Source organism: Pseudophryne corroboree, chromosome 11 (genome assembly GCF_028390025.1).
Source record: "Pseudophryne corroboree isolate aPseCor3 chromosome 11, aPseCor3.hap2, whole genome shotgun sequence".
NCBI classification, from domain to species: domain Eukaryota; kingdom Metazoa; phylum Chordata; class Amphibia; order Anura; family Myobatrachidae; genus Pseudophryne; species Pseudophryne corroboree.
In genome coordinates, this window is record NC_086454.1 from 344,551,648 (window position 1) to 344,572,963 (window position 21,316).

The 21,316-nt window shown below is 49.3% G+C and overlaps 1 protein-coding gene across 3 annotated transcripts in view; it reads left to right on the forward strand.

Annotated features, from left to right (window-relative positions):
• The window catches only part of FANCA (FA complementation group A), a 179,777-nt gene that overhangs the window by 106,106 nt on the left and 52,355 nt on the right, over positions 1-21,316 (forward strand). For all 3 annotated transcript variants that reach the window (XM_063945942.1, XM_063945940.1, XM_063945941.1), the window contains 7 exons: positions 67-200; positions 297-407; positions 517-612; positions 696-755; positions 2,080-2,168; positions 10,954-11,014; positions 11,266-11,315. In XM_063945942.1, the coding sequence (XP_063802012.1) occupies positions 67-200; positions 297-407; positions 517-612; positions 696-755; positions 2,080-2,168; positions 10,954-11,014; positions 11,266-11,315 (601 nt within the window). The remainder of the gene's footprint in view (positions 1-66; positions 201-296; positions 408-516; positions 613-695; positions 756-2,079; positions 2,169-10,953; positions 11,015-11,265; positions 11,316-21,316) is intronic.

Below are 21,316 nucleotides of genomic sequence, written 5' to 3' on the forward strand. Positions count from 1 at the left end.
GAGATGGGACTTTTTGAAATAAGTTCATCAACCCAGTTTGTTTTTGTCGCTCTTGCTTTGCGCCAGATCTTTTGGGCCGTCTACTGTCACAAGCCTTTGAAAGTTACGAGCTGGAGTATTTAATTACGGCCTTTCTCATTGCCCGGCAAGCAGCGCTTGAAGGTCCTGCTGCATTCGTGTCATACATGGAGTGGTTCAAGGTCAGCAAGTTTCTGTTTGAGAATGGCGTGTGTTTGGCTCTTTCTGTGGGATATCAGAATAGAATCATTTATCAGAAGAAGTGTTCTGTGTTTTAGTGCACTTTTGGCGCTGCCAGCTCACACCAGGGCGCCACCAAGAAGTCCCTGGTTTTCTTGTTAAAGTTCCTCTCTGACCTGGTACCGTATGAATCACCACAGTACTTAAAGGTGAGATGTTCTGTTCTGTCGTTTGGAGGACTCTTTCTCTTTATATCCGCCCCTTATTTTATTGTGCTGCACACTACACGTTCCCATACGTTTTTCCAAATCCTTTCAGGTACATATTCTCCATCCACCATTTGTGCCAACCAAATTCCGCCCTTTGCTGATGGAGTACATCACGCTGGCCAAGACCCGACTTGCAGACATGAAGGTGCCAACCTGGAGTTTGTTTGTAGTTGTGGTTTTGTTATATTATAGTCATTCACACTGTATGCATTGTGTATCTGTTGTCAGGTTTCCATTGAAGACATGGGCTTGTATGAGGACCTTTCAGCAGGATCAGAAAAAGACCAGGTATAGAAGAGCAACCTGTCTATATTTATTGCTTATTTTGTGTCATATTAGTAAGAGGGATGATCATAAAGCAGCAATAGAAGGGCTTTTTCCCCTTTAAATCACAGGTTACAGTAAGCCCCCTTTTAGCATTTTTCTCAGCTCTCCACCTGCAGATCATTATCTCCTTTTGAAAATCTCTCTGGAGGGCTGACAAGCATGGCTGCCATTCACCCTTTCAGACTCACAGCATGTTGTGATGTCAAAAGAGGAGTGTGAAGCCAAAGATACGACCTGGGATTACTACCCTAAAAATGGGTACATGCAGCCTTCACCTATAGCAGTTCCCTTCCCCATAGAGCACAGTATGCTTACCAGTTCTCAGTTTCCCAAGGAGGCAGATGTTGGATCAGGCTGATAGTAAGCGAGGTCAGCATCCAGAGTAATGTTAAAGCTGGCAGCTAGCAGATAAAATCAGTCTCCAGGCAGAACTCGGGTTAGGTGGCTAATATACAAGGCCAGTATCCAGCCATAGGTCAGGGTTCCAACAACAGACAAGGTCAATATCCAGGCAAAGGTCAGGGTTCCACCAACAGAAAAGAGGGAAGATGTACTTAGCCTAGGAGTACCACCTCCAGCATCAGTCCCTCTATACCCCAAGACACAGCAGTGTCCCCGAATGGATTAAAAGAAACAGATTTTACGGAGAGTACAATAAAATCCTCTGGTTCTATATTTTGCCATCATTTTTAGTAAAAATCATTATTAAAGGGATAATTGTTAAACGGGTCATACTCCAAAATGAAACGGCACCCAGACCTAATCAAGAGATCCAGTTCAGATAATAGAAACGTAGCACTACAGTAGGTAGTATAAATGTAGATTCACTGTGTGTATTGAATGACTATGTTTAGGCCAACAGTATCAAGTGGTTCTAGATCAGTGGTTCTCAAACTCTGTCCTCAGGACCCCACACGGTTCACGTTTTCCATGTCACCCCGCAGCTGCACTGTGCATCACCAACTGTCACATTTTAAAAATCTACCGGTGACCTGCAAAACAAGAACCGTGTGGGGTCCTGAGGACCTAGTTTGAGAACCAGTGTTCTAGATTATAGATTTGAGTTCTATAAAATGTTGGTCCACTTGACTCGAATTGCAATTGTGTATCGGCTAAAAGTGTTTCTTGGTGACGTATTTTTTTTTTATTAAAGTGATTAGTCAAACATTTGTTGACTTTTTGCTCGGCAAAACCCACTTGGGGCGGTGCTTACACCAAATGTCAGTGTGTGACCGTCAGAGTGTTCAGCCATTATCAGTAGTGTCTCTGCTGCTCACCTCTGCAGACCCAGTCTCAGGCACAGCATGATGTGGAGAAAGCTGTACGAATATATGAGAATACAGGCAAGATCCCAGCCAGTGTAATGGAAGCCAGGTAATTAGGGCTTTGTTTACACTCCTAGTTTCACTTTTCTGTGGTGCTTGTGGCATTTTTCTTGGATTAAAATCCCCCCAACAAGATTGTTGTATTTAAAACATTGATATTACTGTACATGTATGTCAGAAGCTTTATCATCACTATTGTGTGCTGTTGGGGACCCTGCTCCTTCCACTATAAAACTCTCAGGCTGTGACTTCCTGCTGCCTCCATTCCCCTCCTCACATCATGTCACTGTCACATGCAGCCTTGTCCTCACTGAAACATCACTCATCTCCTGATATACTCTGTGCTGCTGGGGGCCCTGCTCCTCCCACTATATAACTCTCAGTCTGTGGCTTCCTGCTGCCTCCATTCCCCTCCTCACATCATGTCACTGCCCCTGTCACATGCAGCCCTGTCCTCACTGACACATCACTCATCTCCTGATATACTCTGTGCTGCTGGGGACCCTGCTCCTCCCACTATATAACTCTCAGTCTGTGGCTTCCTGCTGCCTCCATTCCCCTCCTCACATCATGTCACTGCCCCTGTCACATGCAGCCCTGTCCTCACTGACACATCACTCATCTCCTGATATACTCTGTGCTGCTGGGGACTCTGCTCCTCCCACTATATAACTCTCAGTCTGTGGTTTCCTGCTGCCTCCATTCCCCTCCTCACATCATGTCACTGTCACATGCAGCCCTGTCCTCACTGACATATCACTCTTCTGCTGATATACTCTGTGCTGCTGGGGACCCTGCTCCTCCCACTATATAACTCTTAGTCTGTGGCTTCCTGCTGCCTCCATTCCCCTCCTCACATCATGTAACTGCCCCTGTCACATGCAGCCCTGTCCTCACTGACAAATCACTCATCTCCTGATATACTCTGTGCTGCTGGGGGACACTGCTCCTCCCATTATATAACTCTCAGTCTGTGGTTTCCTGCTGCCTCCATTCCCCTCCTCACATCATGTCACTGCCCCTGTTACATGCAGCCCAGCCCTCACTGACAAATCACTCATCTCCTGATATACTCTGTGCTGCTGGGGACCCTGCTCCTCCCACTATATAACTCTCAGTTTGTGGCTTCCTGCTGCCTCCATTCCCACCTCACATCATGTCACTGCCCCTGTCACATGCAACCCTGTCCTCACTGACACATCACTCATCTCCTGATATACTCTGTGCTGCTGGGGGACAATGCTCCTCCCATTATATAACTCTCAGTCTGTGGTTTCCTGCTGCCTCCATTCCCCTCCTCACATCATGTCACTGCCCCTGTTACATGCAGCCCACCCCTCACTGACAAATCACTCATCTCCTGATATACTCTGTGCTGCTGGGGACCCTGCTCCTCCCACTATATAACTCTCAGTCTGTGGCTTCCTGCTGCCCCTCCTCACATGCATTACACATTATCACTTGCAGCCCTGTCCTCACACAATCTTCTGAAGCACACATCAGCACCTGGTAAAAGATCAGCTCATCTCTGAAATACTTTGTGCAGCTCTGTATATGTGGATGAGCTCTGTCTACGGGTTCTTCTGGCTGTGCCCATTTCTAGCCTGGTTATATATGCAGGTGGATGGAGAATTAATCTCATATACTACACCTAAAAATAATTTGTCATTGAAACAATTACAATGTAGCTAAGCGCACCATTTGTAGCTATAAACTATACTACAAATAGAATCACTGTCAGGTATAAGTATCAGAAATGAGATTTTCACCCCAAGGGAACATTGGGGTATTAAGGTATAGTATAAGAGATTGGGCACTTTAAATCTCCCTATAAAAGGTCAGTGTTCTCTTCCTCTATACCTCCATTGGCTGCTGTGACTATAATTTCTATTTAACCTACAGTACTGGGCTCTGTTGACTTCTGTTCTTACAGGAGGGCACAGATGTGGTCTTATGACTTAAGCTGGGGACACACTGGCCGTTCTGTTGAATGACTGATATTTCGCTGGCCCGTCGGCCGGTGTGTACCAACGATATTTCTTTTTCATCCACTGGGGTCACTGGAGTACTCTTGGGATATGGTCGGGGCGTTAGCGGAAATAGGCACATTTAAATATTTAAATTAGTAGCCCTCCACCCCCTCCATACTCCCAAAGTACCTCAGTGTTTTTTGTGCCTCAACCAGGGAAGGCACACGTGGAGGATTCTCCACGCTTTACTTCTATTTTTTACAAGATTTTCATTTTTTTATTTTATTTTTTACACTCAATCCCTTCCCAGTTTATTAAGAAGCTTGGGTCCGGGATTGTGGAGACTGCAGCACTTGGCTTGTCGGCGCTCAGGAGAGGAGCACCGCCATAGACCAAAATCAACAGAGCTGATTTCAGCCAGAGTGTGTAAAATGGAGCTGGACAGAGCTTAAGAAGAAAAGCCCCGTCATAGCCTCCTATGGACACAGGTTATGAGCGGTCAGGCAGCTCACGCTGCCGCCGCTTCCTTGCTGTGACATTGCTGAGGGAATCAGGGTGGTCAGCTCATGCTGCCGCCCCGCTGTGTGGGGACTTTGTTTTATTTAACTATGTGCGGCCAGCCAGGCTGCCGCCGATGGGCGCCCGCCGCCGCTCCCACGGTTAGCTAGCAGAGTGTGCTGCTGCTGACAGCTTGCAGCTGCCGCGGCTTCCCCTGATACACCCGCTGCACGCTGCTGCTCCCCACCCCCTCTCCTGCGGTTAGCTTCCGCTAACCGCTAGCAGTGAGTTCCTGCTCTGCGGATTTCCCTCATTCACTGACCGCGGACAGCTCTCACTGCTGCCGCGGTCTGCTGGTTCTGTAACGCTGATGGGGAAAGCAAAAGGTCAGGCATACCTGAGACAATCTTGTGCGTCCAAAACCCAAGGCTAAATCATCCTGGGACGCCTATCAGCCTGCTTCTAAACACGACAAGCCTGCTGCATGACGGGACAGGCCTCCCCCTAGGGGATCCCAGGCTGGAAGGCCGACTTCTGCGGTTTCACCCAGGTCTGGTTTAAGACCACTTCAGACACATGGTTGTGAGAAGTTGTCTCTCACGGGTACGCAGTCTCTTTCATGAGGCGTCCCACTCGCCTGTTCTGCACAACGGTTATCCCTTCGGATCCGTTAAAGGCGCAAGCTCTACAAATGGTTGCGAGTTCCCTCTTGGATACAGGAGTGGTGGTGCCGGTACCTCTATCCCAGAGAGGCAGAGGATATTACTCGACCCTGTTTCTAGTACTGAAACCCAATGGGTCTTTCTGGCCTATACTCCACCTCAAATCACTAAACAAGTTTGTGAGAGTATCCAAGTTCTGTATGGAAACACTGCGCTCAATTGTACTGGCCATGGAACCCGGAGATTATATGGTATCCCTGGATATACAAGATGCTTACCTGCATATACCTATTGCCATATCGCATCCGCAATGTCTGCGGTTTGCTATTGGCAGGCTTCACTATCAGTTCCAGGCTCTGCCGTTTGGACTGGCCACGGCCCCTCGGATCTTCACCAAGGTTATGGCCGTGATGACGGCTCATCTCCGTCGCCAGGTAGTATGGATCCTGCCGTATCTGGACGACTTGCTGATCCTGGCAAACTCCCACGATGTCCTCCTCAGTCATCTGCAACTGACGGTAAACTTCCTACAAGCCCACGGATGGCTCATCAACTGGAAAAACTCGCTGGTGCCTGCTCGGAGCATGGTGCACCTGGGGGCACTGCTGGGGACACACAGTCAATGGCTGTTTCTGTCTCCAGAGAAGGTCCTGAAGCTTCAGGACAGGATATGATACTTTCTCTCTCGCCCAAGAGTGTCGATACACTCTGTGATGCAAGTACTAGGCCTGATGCTGTCGGCTTTCGACATGGTAGAGTACGCTCAATTTCATTCCCGTCCTTAGCAGAGGTTAACCCTTTCCCAGTGGGACGGCCTACCTCATCGGATCAGGTCTCACATGATCTCCTTGACTCAGGAGATTGGTCTATCACTGACCTGGTGGCTACAGGACCAGCAGTTAAGCAGGGGCCGTCCCTTCTGGATCCCCAACTGGGTCCAACTGACCACGAATGCCAGTCTGAGGGGCTGGGGTGCGGTGTTGGAGCAACACTCTTTCCAGGGTTGGTGGACCAAGGAGGGATCACTCCTACCAATAAACATTCTGGAATTGCGGGCAGTGTTCAATGCTTTGTCTCTCGCCCTGCCTCTGTTAAAAAAACAGGCCTGTTCAAGTACGGTCGGACAGCACCACCACGGTGGCATACATAAACCATGAAGGAGGCACTCGAAGCCGCTTGACAATGATGGAAGTGTCAAAAAACCTTTGTTGCGCGGAACGCCATCTGCCAGCAATATCGGCAGTGTTCATTCCGGGGGTCCTCAACTGGGAAGCGGATTTTCTCAGTCGTCAGGACGTGCATGCCGGGGAGTGGAGTCTTCATCAGGAAGTCTTTCAACTCCTAGGGGACAAATGGGGCCTACCAGATGTAGATCTGATGGCGTCTCGACACTATCACAAAGTTCCGGTCTTCGGATCAAGAACCAGGGATCCTCAAGCAGCGTTCGTGGATGCACTGGCAACTCCATGGAACTTTCGGCTGCCGTATGTGTTCCCTCCAGTGTCACTACGGAAGTTTAAACAAGAAGGCGGAATACTACTTCTAGTTGCTCCAGCGTGGCCCAGATGGCATTGGTTATCAGACCTGCAGGGTCTGCCGATGGAGCGTCCTCTTCTACTTCCTCAACGCCCAGACCTCCTCGTTCAGGGCCCCTGTGTCTACCCGGACCTGGCCAGACTGGCTTTGAAGGCGTGGCTCTTGAAGCATCACTCCTGAGGGCCAAAGGATTCTCTGAGGCGGTTATCCAAACTATGCTAAAGGCTCGAATACTGGCATCTGCACGGATATGTTACAGGGTCTGGAATTATTACTTCACCTGGTGTACTGCTAAGAATTATGATGCATACAAATTCAAAACTTCCAGACTTCTGGCTTTTTTGCAACAAGGCCTGGACTTAGGCCTTAGTCTGCCCTCCCTCAAGGTTCATATATCTGTCTTGTCGGTGTGGTTTCAGAGAAAAAATGCTTCTATTTCTAACTTTCAATCTTTCACTCAGGGTGTTTTACGGATTCAGCCTCCCTATGTCCCTCCTGTGGCTCCATGGGATCTGTCTGTTGTCCTGAATGCCCTACAAGAGTCTCCATTCAGTTGACCTTAAATGGCTCATGATCAAGGTCCTGTTCCTACTGGCTATTGTCTCTGCTAGAAGGGTGTCAAACCTAGGCTTTTTTTTCCCTGCCGTCCACCCTTCCTGATATTTCACTGTGACCGGGCAGTTTTTAGAACTCGCCCCGGTTATTTACTTAAGGTGGTGTCATCTTTTCACCTTAACCAAGAGATTGTGGTTCCGGCCTTCATCTCTTCTGGTTTGTCCTCTAAAGAGCGGTCTTTGGATGTGGTACAGGCTCTCCGTGTATACGTGGAGAGGACTGCCTCTATCAGGAGGTCATATTCCCTTATTGTACACTCTGGTTTTCACAAATGTGGCTGGCCTGTGAATAAGCAAACCCTGGCCAGATGGATTGGAATGGTGATTGCACAAGCTTATGGACAGGCTGTACCACCAGCTCCTGCTGCTATTAACGCCCATTCTACTCAGTCTGTTGGACCTTCTTGATGGTGGCCTCCTACAAGGCAATTCAGTATGGAAGATTTCATGCCCATCCATTTCAACTGGACCTTCTGGACAGATGGTCTGGATCGCATTTGCATATGCACCAGAGGATATCCCTCTCACCAAAAGCGAGGATTTCCCTGTTATGGTGGTTGCAGATCTCTCACCTGGTAGAGGGTCAACAGTTCGGAATCCAGTCTTGGATTCTGTTGACAATAGATGCGAGTGTCCGTGGGTGGGGTGCTGTGACCCAAGGGGCTCAGTTCCAAGGAAGGTGGTCGAGTCAGGGGTCTTCCCTTCCAATAAACATTCTGGAACTCAGGGCAATTTACAAGCCTCCTCTTTCCTCCAACATCAAGCCATACAGGTCCAGTCGTGCAACGCCACGGCTGTGGCGTACATAAATCGACAGGGAGGAACAAAAAGCAGGGCCGCCATGCGAGAGGTGTCCAGGATACTCCTCTGGGCGGAATTCAACTCGAGGGCCCTGTCGGCTGTATTTATTCTGGGAGTGGACAACTGGGAAGCGGACTTCCTCAGCAGACACGAAATACACCCAGGGAAATAGGGCCTTCACCCTCAGGTGTTTCAACAGCTGGTTCATCGGTGGGGCTGCCACTGATAGACATGATGGCTTCTCTGCTCAACAAGAAGCTGCGTCGCTACTGTTCCAGGATGAGGGATCTGCAGGCTGCAGCAGTGGACGCTCTGCCGGCACTGTGGACTCACCAGTTCATACATCTATTCACTCCAATTTCTCTCTTTTCTAGAGTTCTAAAAAGACTTAAAAGGGAATGCGTTCATGCAATTCTGATTGCCCCGGATTGGCCTCGTCGAGCTTGGTATGCGGACCACCTAACCATGTCCCTCGACGAGCCCTGGCCTCTGCCGCTTTGAAAAGATCTTCTCCAGCAAGGGCCGTTCGTCTATCCAGACTTGCTGCGCCTACGTTTAACGGCATGGAAGTTGAAAGGGAGATTCTAGCCAGAAAAGTACTTCCCTCCAGGGTGGTCTCGAGTATGGTCCAAGCCCGAAAGCAGGTCACCATGTAGCATTACCACCGAATCTGGAAGAAATGTGTTTTTTGGTGTGAGGGAAGAAAATAATCTACTGTGGAATTTCAACTTGGCCGTTTCCGCTCTTCTTGCAGGCAGGTGTGGATTTGGGCCTACGGTTAGACTCCATCAAAGTTCAGATATCTGCTTTGTCCATATTCTTCCAGAGACAGTTGGCTGTGATTCCGGAGCTACAGACTTTCTTAAAAGGTGTCCTTCGCATTCAGCCACCATTTGTTCCTCCCACGGCTCCTTGGGATCTCAATTTGGTCCTGACTTTTTTCCAATCAGATTGGTTTGAACCATTACACAGGGTGGACTTGAAATTCTTGACTTGGAAGACTGTCACGTAGCTTGCATTGGTCTCTGTGTCGGAATTTGGTGCCTTATCCTGTAAGAGCCCTTATTTGATTTTTCACGAGGATAGGGCGGAGCTCAGGACTCGCCCGCAGTTTTTGCCGAAGGTGGTGTCGGCTTTTCACATCAATCTGCCGATTGTGGTTCCAGTGGTGTCTGACATCGGTTACTCCGAAGTCCCTGGATGTGGTTCGGGCTTTGAAGATTTACGTCAAGAGGACTGCTTATCACAGAAAGACTGACTCGCATTTTGTCCTTTACGATGCCACTAATTTTGGATGTCCTGCTTCAAAGCAGTCCATTGCTCGTGGGATCAGGATGACTATCCAATAGGCTTACTCTTCGGCAGCGTTGCCTCTGCAAAGTTCTATTCAGGCCCACTCCACTAGGTCGGTGGGTTCTTTGTGGGCGGCTGCCCGTGGAGTCTCGGCTTTGCAGTTATGCTGTGCTGCTACTTGGTCTGGATCAAACACATTTGTGAAGTTCTACAAGTTTGATACCTTGGCCGGTGATGACCTTCAGTTTGGCCAGGCGGTTTTGCAGTGGTCTCAGCACTCTCCCACCCATTCTGGGAGCTTTGGGACTTCCCCATGGTACTAATACCATCCCAATATCCCCTAGGATGTTAGAGAAACTAGGAATGTAATACCTACCGGTAATTCCTTTTCTCGTAGTCCGTAGTGGATACTGGGCGCCTGCCTCAGTGCTTCGTGTTTCTGCTTACCTGGTTGTAAGTGTTCTTGTTTGGGTCTGCTGTTCCTGTTCTGGTTAGCGTTGCTATCCTTTGTTACTATTGTGTGTTGGATCGTTGCCTCACCGCTATTTTTGTCTATTTTCCTTCTCTCAAAGTATGTCCGTCTCCTCGGGGCACAGTTTTCCTAGACTGAGTCTGCAGGAGGGGCATAGAGGGGAGGAGCCAGCACACACTGAAGATTTCTTAAAGTGGTAAGGCTCCAATGGACCCATTCTATACCCCATGGTACTGATACCATCCCAGTATTCCCTTACGGACTACGAGATAAAGAATTACCGGTAGGTAGTAAATTCCTATTTTTTTTCTTTTCGATTTTGCTAAGTTTTGCAATTTAGATTTTTCTAGCATCAGTAATCCAATTTTTCCATATGTGCTTGTTTACTAGCCCTCATTCCGAGTTGTTCGCTCGCTAGCTGCTTTTAGCAGCATTGCACACGCTAGGCCGCCGCCTACTGGGAGTGTATCTTAGCTTAGCAGAATTGCGAACGAAAGATTAGCAGAATTGCGAATAAATAATTCTTAGCAGTTTCTGAGTAGCTCGAGACTTACTCCTACACTGCGATCAGTTCAGGCCGTTTCGTTCCTGGTTTGACGTCACAAACACGCCCTGCGTTCGGCCAGCCACTCCCCCGTTTCTCCAGACACTCCCGCATTTTATCCTGGCACGCCTGCGTTTTTCTGCACACTCACAGAAAACGGTCAGTTTCCGCCCAGAAACACCCACTTCCTGTCAATCACACTACGATCACTTCAATGATGAAAATTCTTAGTTTCGGATGTGAGTAAATCTACTAAGTTTTGTGGTAAAATACTTAGCGCATGCGCGCTGCGTACCATGCGCATGCACATTTTTTACTTAATCGCTCCGTTGCGAAAATCGGCAACGAGCGAACAACTCTGAATGAGGACCACTGTACAAACATGTGGCATGTTCATAGCTCGCCTTCACGGATTCTTTGGTTCTCTTTTTTTCTTGTTTAAAGCATCTTTCGGAGGCCGTATTTTACATCCCGGTTCCTACACGCTCTGCTTGCCCCCAGATTGGTGAGTATAGTAACACAGAATCCAGTTTGTAGCCATGTTAGCGCCAGATTGGGGGCTGCGTGTAAAATACACTTAGGCCTACCTCACAAAGCTTACCACGAAACAAAAAATTTCTTAAGATGTATAGTAGGGTGCAGAGAAGGGAAAGGGGGGACATAATAGAAGACTTCACATATACCAAGGGTTTTAAATGGCCAATAAATGACTGCATTTGTCGCCTGATGTCATTGTTGCATTCTCTTGTCTTTCAGCTCCCAGAGGTTCCAGACTCGCACATGTTACTTATTGATGCTTTGAAAAGGTGAGAGCGTCTTGTTAGATGGATGGAAGCCGTTACTTGTTGTCATCGGATGCATAAAGATGTACCATAGTAACACTTTGCTCACACTGTACCTGCTGAGCAGACTCATCGTACTCTAGGGCAGGGTGTGCCGGGCCGCCCCTTGTTCAGTATGGACTGTCATAGAGGTGTATGGTCTAGGACAGTGGTACCGGAACCCTGTCATCATAGCCCACTCTCAGGCCAGGTGCACAGGTGGCTTAATTATTACCTCTGACAGTTTGGTTTAACCACCTGTGCTGAAGCAGGGCTATCCCTTGTGTCTGCACTGTAAGTGGGCTATGAGGACCGGGTTGGGAAACACTGGTCTAGTACATACCCAGGAAAGGCTGCAATAGTCCAGTACCTGCAGTGTAATGGGCCCTGCACACTTGCCGATGTGTATGAGCGATATGAACGATCTCGTCCCCGCGGTCGTTAATCGTTGGTTTACCCTCGTTTAACATAGCAAGCCAATTTGGACGATGGCCGTTAATCGTTGAAAACGAAAATCGTCCAAATCGTAAACATCGGCAAGTGTCCTTTTGCATACAATGTATTATATGCGATCCCAGCCATGCCTGCGGGACCCAATATATCTATAGTGCAGTACTTCCAATCTAGGGGCTCACGGGACCGCGCATCGGATCGGAGGTACAGCAGATGCAATTTGCCAGTTTTCATCCAATTTATAGTCCCGAAACGTCGGAATCGGATAAAATCGCACTAGTGTGACCTGAACTTTTACTACAATTACGAATAACAGGAGGACGGGGAAACCTGATATAGTTTTCATGTGATATTCAGGAATATATACAGATTAAGAAGTATGGACACAGAATAGCCCTATGGTTCAACTTTCCCTGTTGTAGTGTTCACGCTAAGTTGTTTTAGCAAGGCGCCGCGCCCTGCCCGATTTTTTTTAAGGGCAAAATCCACCCTGCCCTTTTTGCGGCGCCTTGCTAAAACAGCCGTCCGCTTCCTGCCCTCCCACGGTGTAAAGATCCATTCACGCTACGGGAGAGAGCTAGGGGGAAGCCCAGCACTTCCGTAGGTGCTGGACACGCCCCCAACAGTGATGCCACCCACGCCCCCTGTAGTAACTTCTGTGGGTCGCACCGCCCACTTAAATGACACGCCCCCAACAGTGATGCCACCCACGCCCCCTGTAGTAACTTCTGTGGGTCGCACCGCCCACTTAAATGACGTTAAATGGCCACGCATCCTATTTTGCATGGCCACGCTTCCTTTTCTCTAGCATCCATAAGGGATATTGGGGGAAACTAGTACGATGGGGTATAGACGGGGTCAAAAGGAGCCGGTGCACTTTAAATTTTCTTCACTGGGTGTGCTGGCTCCTCCCCTCTATGTCCCCTCCCACAGGCAGTTTAGAAAAAAGTGCCCGAAGGAGAGGATGCACATCTCTGCAGCTCCAGAGAGTTTTCTTCAATTTCATATCAATCTTTTATGTTTTTTCAGTATGCTGTCTGGGCAACAGCATACCTGCACCGTGGGAGTTAGGGGGAGGAGGGGGGGGGGGGGGTGGCGGTCACCGGCCTTGCGAGGGGCAGAGCCGCTTCCCCGCTGCAGGACCACCGTCCCGAGGGGCTGTTTGTTCAGTGGGGCACTGCGCCTTGGCTCTCGCAGCCGCCGCACACCCCTAACGCTGCCTGAAGGTGACATCGGTGGCGAGTACACACCGGGGGCTCCTGGTTCAAAGTGCGGATAATCACGGGCGCGATGTACCCGCTAGGATCCCCGTGACTACACTGGCTCAAACATGCTTAACCAAGCACTTGTGTGAGGTTTTAAGCTTAGGGGAGACTTAGCCAGTATAAATATTGTGTGTAGCCTCGGCGCCATTGGAGGGGGCGGAGCTTCCTCAGAGCAGGACCAGCGGCGTTTGGCGCCTTCCTCTGCTTACAAAAGCCATCAGCAGCACACACTCAGCGCTTCCTGCCTCACAGACACGCTGGAAACTGGTACAGGGTGTAGCTAAGGGGGAGAGCCGCTATTGTACACTATTCTGAGCCTATTCAGGACTGCATTTAAGAGTGTTACTGTGATCACAGAGGGGGCAGTGCAGCTCAGGGTGTGCTGGTGTCCTCTCTCTCTGTCTCCTCTCACATACAGTAAGGGCAGGCTTGCATTATAACTGTGTGTAAGTGTATGTTTTTGTACTTTCTGTGAATATGGGTAAGCACAAGCTGTGCAGTATCTGTCACACCAGATTCTCTCCATTATCTAATGACTGTTTCCTGTGAGCAATGTAGTCAATCTTCACAAATCAGTGAAGAGGCTGGGGGAGAGGGTACAGAGGGTCTCTTAAAACTATGATGTCTGATATGTCATCCCAGCTCACTGCTAATGTTCAGAAAACTACCCCCCCCCCCACCCCCCCTCCTCTCTCATGCAGATCCCCAGAAGCGTGGTTTACCTGCTCTGCTCTCTGATACAGATGATGATGATGTCCAGGATGATGGAGATGACCCGGATCCCGTTAGTGGGGATACCGATGCTACTCGGGGTATTGAAACCCTCATTTTGGATATAAGGGATGTGTTACAGCTCCCTCTAGAGGATGCTTCTTCACAGCAGTCGTTTTTCTTTGTACAAAACAAGCCCAATGTCACTTTCCCTGAATCTCCAGAGTTAGATGACTTATTCAAACAGGCCTGGAAAAATCCAGACAAAAAATTTCAAGTGTCCAAAAAGTTTTTGCGTACTTTCACATTTGCTTCTCAAGGTAGAACATTTTGGGAGGAACCCCCTGGGGTGGATGTCTCTGTCTCTCGCCTGTCTAAAAAGGCAGTGCTGCCCGCCCTTGGGCTCCTTTACCATGAAGGATCCTGGGGATAGAAAAATAGAAACTACCTTAAAATCTATATACACTGCAGCCGGCCTTTCCTAAAGACCGGTCATTGCGGGTTGCTGGATGACCCATTCCATTCATTCTTGGGCCATGCAAATTCAGGGGGGCCTCTCGGGGGATATGCCCTTAGTTACCATGGTTACCCTCCCGAAACACATTCAGTACACTACTCATGTCCTCTGTTATTCCCTCAAGGAGATGGGGAACATCAATGCTCGGACGTTAGCCATGGCGGTGTCAGTGCGCAGGGCCTTGTGGTTGCGTCAGTGGATTGCAGACACAGATTCCAAACGTAATGTGGAGTCCCTCCCCTTTTCTGTGGAATGGCTTTTTGGGGTTGAGCTGGATGCCTGGATTTCCAAGGTTACTGCCGGGAAATCCACATTTCTCCCCTCTGGGACCCCGCTGGCGAGAGACGTTCCTATCCGGGACCGTCTGTCCAGTCCTTTCGGTCTCGCACATTTCGATCAAAGGCCAGAGGTGCCTCCGATGCGGCTAGAGGTACCAGAGGTAAGTCCAGAAAACCCTCAAGTACCAGTCCTCAGGAACAGTCCACCAGTTCTGCTTCCACTAAAGCCTCAGCATGACGGTGCCAACCCACCCTAAGGGTGGGAGACTGCGTCACTTCAGCCGCATCTGAGAATCCTGCCAGGATACCTTAGTCAGGGAGCTAGTTTCTCAGGGCTGCAAGCTGGAGTTCGACAGTACCAACAACCCAACCCCCCCTTCCCCCCCAAACGATTTTTCAAATCAAGCTTACCAGCTTTGGAGGATATGCAAGTCAAGTTACAACAGGCTATCCAAAAATTGTTCCAATCCCACGTCATTGTTCCAGTACCTCTACCGCAACGCGGCATGGGGTTTTACTCAAACCTGTTTGTGGTGCCGAAGCCAGACGGTTCGGTCAGACCCATTTTGAATCTGAAAGCCCTAAATCCTTATTTAATGGTGTTCAAGATGGAATCCCTGCGTGCAGTAATTGCAGGCTTTGAAGACCAGGAATTTATGGTCTCCTTGGATATCAAGGACGCCTATCTCCACATCCCGATTTGGTCTCCTCATCAGGCGTACCTGCGGTTTGCCCTGCTGGACGATCACTTCCAGTTCCAGGCACTACCCTTTGGCCTGTCAACAGCTCCGAGGGTATTCACGAAGGTGATGGCAGAGATGATGCTTCAACTCCGGATCCAAGGGATAAATGTGGTGCCTTATCTAGACGATCTCCTCATAAAGTCAAGATCCAGGGAACTTTTGTTGCTCCATATCGACCGCACCATCCGTCTTCTGTCCGAACATGGGTGGATCCTCAACTTACAGTAGTCCCACCTGGAGCCAACTCAGAGGCTCCTGTTCCTGGGGATGTTGCTGGATACTGTGGTACAGAAGCTGTTTCTACGAGAGGACAAGGCGAGAACACTTCAGGAGATGGTCCGCATGGTGCTCCGACCTGCTCAAGTTTCCATCCATCTTTGCATCAGATTGTTGGGGAAGATGGTCGCCTCATACAAGGCGATCCAATATGGGAGGTTCCATGCCAGAACATTTCAATTGGATCTCCTGAGCAAGTGGTCCGGATCACATCTCCAGATGCACCGGATAATTCGGCTGTCACCTCAGGCCAGGATTTCCCTCCTGTGGTGGCTTCAGTCCTCCAATCTCCTGGAGGGCAGGAGTTTCGGAATTCAGGATTGGACCCTCCTCACGACGGATGTGAGTGCGAGGATAGGGAGCTGTCACCCAAGGGGCGCAGTCCCAGGGCAGGTGGTCTTCCCACGAAAGCCTCCTTCCAATCAACATTCTGGAACTTCGGGCGATCTATAATGCTCTACTTCAAGCTCTGCTCAAGGATCACGCGAACCAGGTACAGTCGGACAATGCTACGGCGGTGGCGTATATCAATCGACAAGGAGGGACAAAAAGCAGAGCCTGCATGCGAGAGGTGTCAAAGATAGTCCCCTGGGCGGAAAAAAACGCAAGAGCCATATCAGCAATCTTCATTCCGGGTGTGGACAACTGGGAGGCGGACTTCCTGAGTCTTCACGATCTCCACCCGGGGGAGTGGGGTCTCCACCATCTGGTGTTCCAGCAGCTCATCGACCGGTGGGGTTGCCCACAAATAGACATGATGGCTTCTCGTCTCAACATGAAACGTCCCTGGTATTGCTCACGGACCAGGGACCCTCAGACGAGGGCAGTAGATGCACTGGCGTCGCCTTGGCCGTACCGGCTGGTCTGCATGTTTCCTTCGATCCCTTTGCTCCCAAGAGTGCTAAAGCGAATCCGGAATAAAGGTGTCCAGACAATTCTGATTGCCCCGGATTGGCCTCGGAGGGCGTGGTACGCGGATCTTCTGGACATGTCCGTCGAAGACCCTTGGCCTCTACCACTAAGAATGTAGCTTCTTCAACAAGGACCGTTCGTCTACACGGACTTACGACGACTTCGTTTGACGGCATGGAGGTTGAGCGGAACATCCTAGCTCACAAGGGCCTTTCCAAAAAGGTTATTGCAACCATGGTCCAGGCCAGGAAACCTGTGACGTCAAAACACTATCATCATATCTGGAGGAGATATGTCTCTTGGTGCGAGGAATGCACGTTTGCGCCTGCAGAGTTTCACTTGGGACGTTTCATACGTTTCCTGCAGGCTGGTGTGGATAAGGGCTTACGTCTGGGTTCCATTAAGGTCCAGATTTCAGCTCTCTCCATTTTCTTCCAGAAGAAATTGGCTGTGTTGCCAGAAGTTCAGACCTTCTTGGAAGGGGTACTTCACATACAACCTTCCTTTGTGCCGCCTACGGCACCCTGGGATTTGGATGCCGTGTTGGATTTTCTACAGTCCTCCTGGTTTGAACCTCTGCTGACGGTAGAAGACAAGTACCTCACGTGGAAGACGGTGATGTTACTGGCCCTGGCTTCTGCTCGACGTGTTTCAGAATTGGGGGCCTTTAAAGTCCATACTTGGTCTTTTACAAGGACAGAGCGGAGCTCCAGACTAGACAGCAGTTCCTGCCGAAGGTAGTCTCCGCGTTTCATCTGAATCAACCTATTGTGATTCCGTCCAGTTCTGACGCTACTGATCCTCCGGAGGCATTGGATGCTGTGCGGGCCTTGAAGATATATGTCAAGCGTACAGCTCTGGTCAGAAAGACGGATTCCTTGTTCGTGCTCTATGATGCACTGAAGCAGGGTTGCACTGCTTCGAAGCAGTCCATTGCTCGTTGGCTTAGGCGTTGGCTTAGGCTTCACCCACTCTGTGGAATTCCCTCCCACGCACAATAAGACTCTTCTCTAGTCTCCAAACCTTTAAACGTTCCCTGAAAACTCATCTCTTCAGACAAGCCTACCAAATTCCAGACCCACCCACAGCCTACCAAATTCCAGACCCACCTTCAATGCTTCCCTATCCAGTTACATCCTCTCTGTACAGTCCACATAACCTCACATTTTGTCTTCCAACATTGCTGGGTGATCATATCATACAACCCTATCCTTGTGTATCAATGCCTATTTCCCTATAGATTGTAAGCTTGCGAGCAGGGCCTTCCTACCTCTATGTCTGTCTGTCTTTGCCCAGTTTTGTTCTATAACTGTTGTTCTAATTGTAAAGTGCAACAGAATATGCTGCGCTATATAAGAAACTGCTAATAAATAAATAATACTATCCCACAGGCCTATGTGTCAGCAGCCTTACCTGTTCCTAAGTCTCTAAAGGCCCACTCTACTAGATCAGTGGGGTCTTCCTGGGTGGCAGCCCGTGGAGTCTCGGCCTTGCAACTATGCCGAGCTACTACCTGGTCGGGGAAGAACACCTTTGTGAAGTTCTACAAATTTGATACCCTGGCCAAGGAGGATACCCAGTTTGGGCAGGCGGTGCTGCAGCAGTCTCTGCACGTTCCTGCCCGTTCTGGAAGCTTTGGGACGTCCCCTTCGTACTAGTTCCCCCCATTATCCCTTATCGATGCTAGAGAAAATAGTATTTTAATACCTACTGGTAAATCCTGTTCTCTGACGTCCTAGTGGATGCTGGGAACTCCGTAAGGACCATGGGGAATAGCGGCTCCGCAGGAGACAGGGCACATCTAAAGAAAGCTTTAGGATCACCTGGTGTGCACTGGCTCCTCCCCCTATGACCCTCCTCCAAGCCTCAGTTAGATTTTCTGTGCCCGACGAGAAGGGTGCACACTAGGGGCTCTCCTGAGCTCTTTGTGAAAGTTTTAGTTTAGGTTTATTATTTTCAGTGAGACCTGCTGGCAACAGGCTCACTGCATCGAGGGACTAAGGGGAGAAGAAGCGAACTCACCTGCGTGCAGAGTGGATTGGGCTTCTTAGGCTACTGGACATTAGCTCCAGAGGGACGATCACAGGTTCAGCCTGGATGGGTCACCGGAGCCGCGCCGCCGGCCCCCTTACAGAGCCAGAAGAGCGAAGAGGTCCGGAAAAATCGGCGGCAGAAGACTTTCCTGTCTTCAGTTAAAGGTAGGCGCACAGCACCGCAGCTGTGCGCCATTGCTCTCAGCACACTTCACACTCCGGTCACTGAGGGTGCAGGGCGCTGGGGGGGCAGCGCCCTGAGACGCAATAAATCGATAGAAAACCTTTTATGGCTAAAATAAATGCATCACATATAACTCCTGGGCTATATGGATGCATTTAACCCCTGCCAAAACATACAAGAAAACGGATGATAAGGACGCCGAGAAAGGGGCGGAGCCTATCTCCTCAGCACACTGGCGCCATTTTCCCTCACAGCTCAGTTGGAGGGAAGCTCCCTGGCTCTCCCCTGCAGTCACTACACTACAGAAAGGGGTTAAAAAAGAGAGGGGGGCACAAATTAGGCGCAGTATAAACAATACAGCAGCTATAAAGGGAAAAACACTTATATAAGGTTATCCCTGTATATATATAGCGCTCTGGTGTGTGCTGGCAAACTCTCCCTCTGTCTCCCCAAAGGGCTAGTGGGGTCCTGTCCTCTATCAGAGCATTCCCTGTGTGTGTGCTGTGTGTCGGTACGTTTGTGTCGACATGTATGAGGAGAAAAATGATGAGGAGACGGAGTAGAGTGTCTGTAATAGTGTTGTCACCCCCTGGGGGGTCGACACCTGAGTGGATGTACTGTTGAAATTGCGTGACAGTGTCAGCTTTGTATAAAAGACAGTGGTTGACATGAGACAGCCGGCTACTCAGCTTGTGCATGTCCAGACGTCTCATACAGGGGCTCTAAAGCGCCCGTTACCTCAGATACAGACGCCGACACGGATACTGACTCCTGTGTCGACGGTGAAGAGACAACCGTGATTTCCAATAGGGCCACACATTGCATGATTGAGGCAATGGAAAAAGTTTACACTCTTCTGATAATATAAATACCACCAAAAAAAGGGGTATTATGTTTGGTGAGGAAAAACTTCCTGTAGTTTTCCTGAATCTGAGAAATAAAATGAGGTGTGTGATGATGCGTGGGTTTCCCCCCGATAACAATTGATAATTTCTAAAAAGTTATTGGCAGTATACCTTTTCCCGCCAGAGGTTAGGGTGCGTTGGGAAACACCCCCTAGGAGGGATAAGGCGCTCACACGCTTGTAAGAACAAGGGCTCTACCCTCTCTTGAGATGGCCGCCCTTAGGGATCCTGCTGATAGAAAGCAGGAGTGTATCCTAAAATGTATTTACACACATACTGGTGTTATACTGCGACCAGCAATCGCCTCAGCCTGGAGGTGCAGTGCTGGGTTGGCGTGGTCGGATTCCCTGACTGGAAATTTGATATCCTAGATAAGGACAGTATATTATTGCCTATAGAGCAATTAAAAGATGCATTTCTATATATGCATGATGCACAGCGGAATATTTGCCGACTGGCATCAAGTATAAGTGCGTTGTCCAATTATACCAGTAAAGTGGTCAGGTGATGCGGATTCCAAACGGCATTTGGAAGTATTGCCTTAAAAAAGGGGATGTACCCCAGGTCGCCTCTCAAAATAAGACGCCGTATTATCAGGGGCAGTCCGGGTTGGCAAGCGGACAAAAGGGTTCCTCTTTTCTGCTCGTGACAGAGGGAGAGGAAAATGGCTGCAGAGATCAGCCAGTTCCCAGGAACAGAAACCCTTTTCCGCCTCTGCCAAGCTCTCAGTATGACGCTAGGGCTTTACAAGTTCAGGCACGGTGGGGGCCCGTTCTCAATGAATTTCAGTGCGCAGTGGGCTCACTCGCAAGTAGACCCCTGGATCCTTCAGGTAATATTTCAGGGGTACAAATTGGAATTCGAGACGTATTCCCCTCGCCGTTTCCAAAAGTCTGTTTTACCGACGTCTCCCGCTGACAGGGAGGCAGTTTTGGAAGTCATTCACAAGCTGTATTCCCAGCAGGTGATAATTAAGGTACCCCTCCTGCAACAGGGAACGGGGTATTATTCCACACTATTGTGGTACCGAAGCCAGACGGCTCGGTGAGACCGATTTTAAAATCTAAAATCTTTGAACACTTACATACAGAGGTTCAAATTCAAAATTGAGTCACTCAGAGCAGTGATTGCAAACCTGGAAGAAGGGGACTACATGATGTCTCGGGACATCAAGAATGCTTACCTTCATGTCAAAATTTACCCTTCTCACCAAGGGTATCTCAGGTTATGGTACAGAACTGTCACTATCAGTTCAGACGCTGCCGTAGGGATGGTCCACGGCACCCCGGGTCTTTACTGAAGTAATGACCGTAATGATGATATTCCTTCGAAGGAAGGGAATTTTAGTTATCCCTTACTTGGACGATTCCCTGATAAGGGTGAGATCCAGGGAACAGTTGGAGATCGGTGTAGCACTATCTCAGGTAGTGTTGCGGCAGCACGATTGGATTCTCAATATTCCAAAATCGCAGCTGGTTCCGACGACTTGTCTTCTGTTCCTAGGGATGATCCTGGACACAGTCCAGAAAGAAGGTGTTTCTCCCGGAGGAGAAAGCCAGGGAGTTATCCGAGCTAGTCAGGAACCTCCTAAAACCGAACCAAGTCTCAGTGCATCAATGCACAAGGGTTCTGGGTAAAAATGGTGGCTTCCTACGAAGCAATCCCATTCGGCAGATTCCACGCAAGACTTTCCAGTGGAACCTACTGGA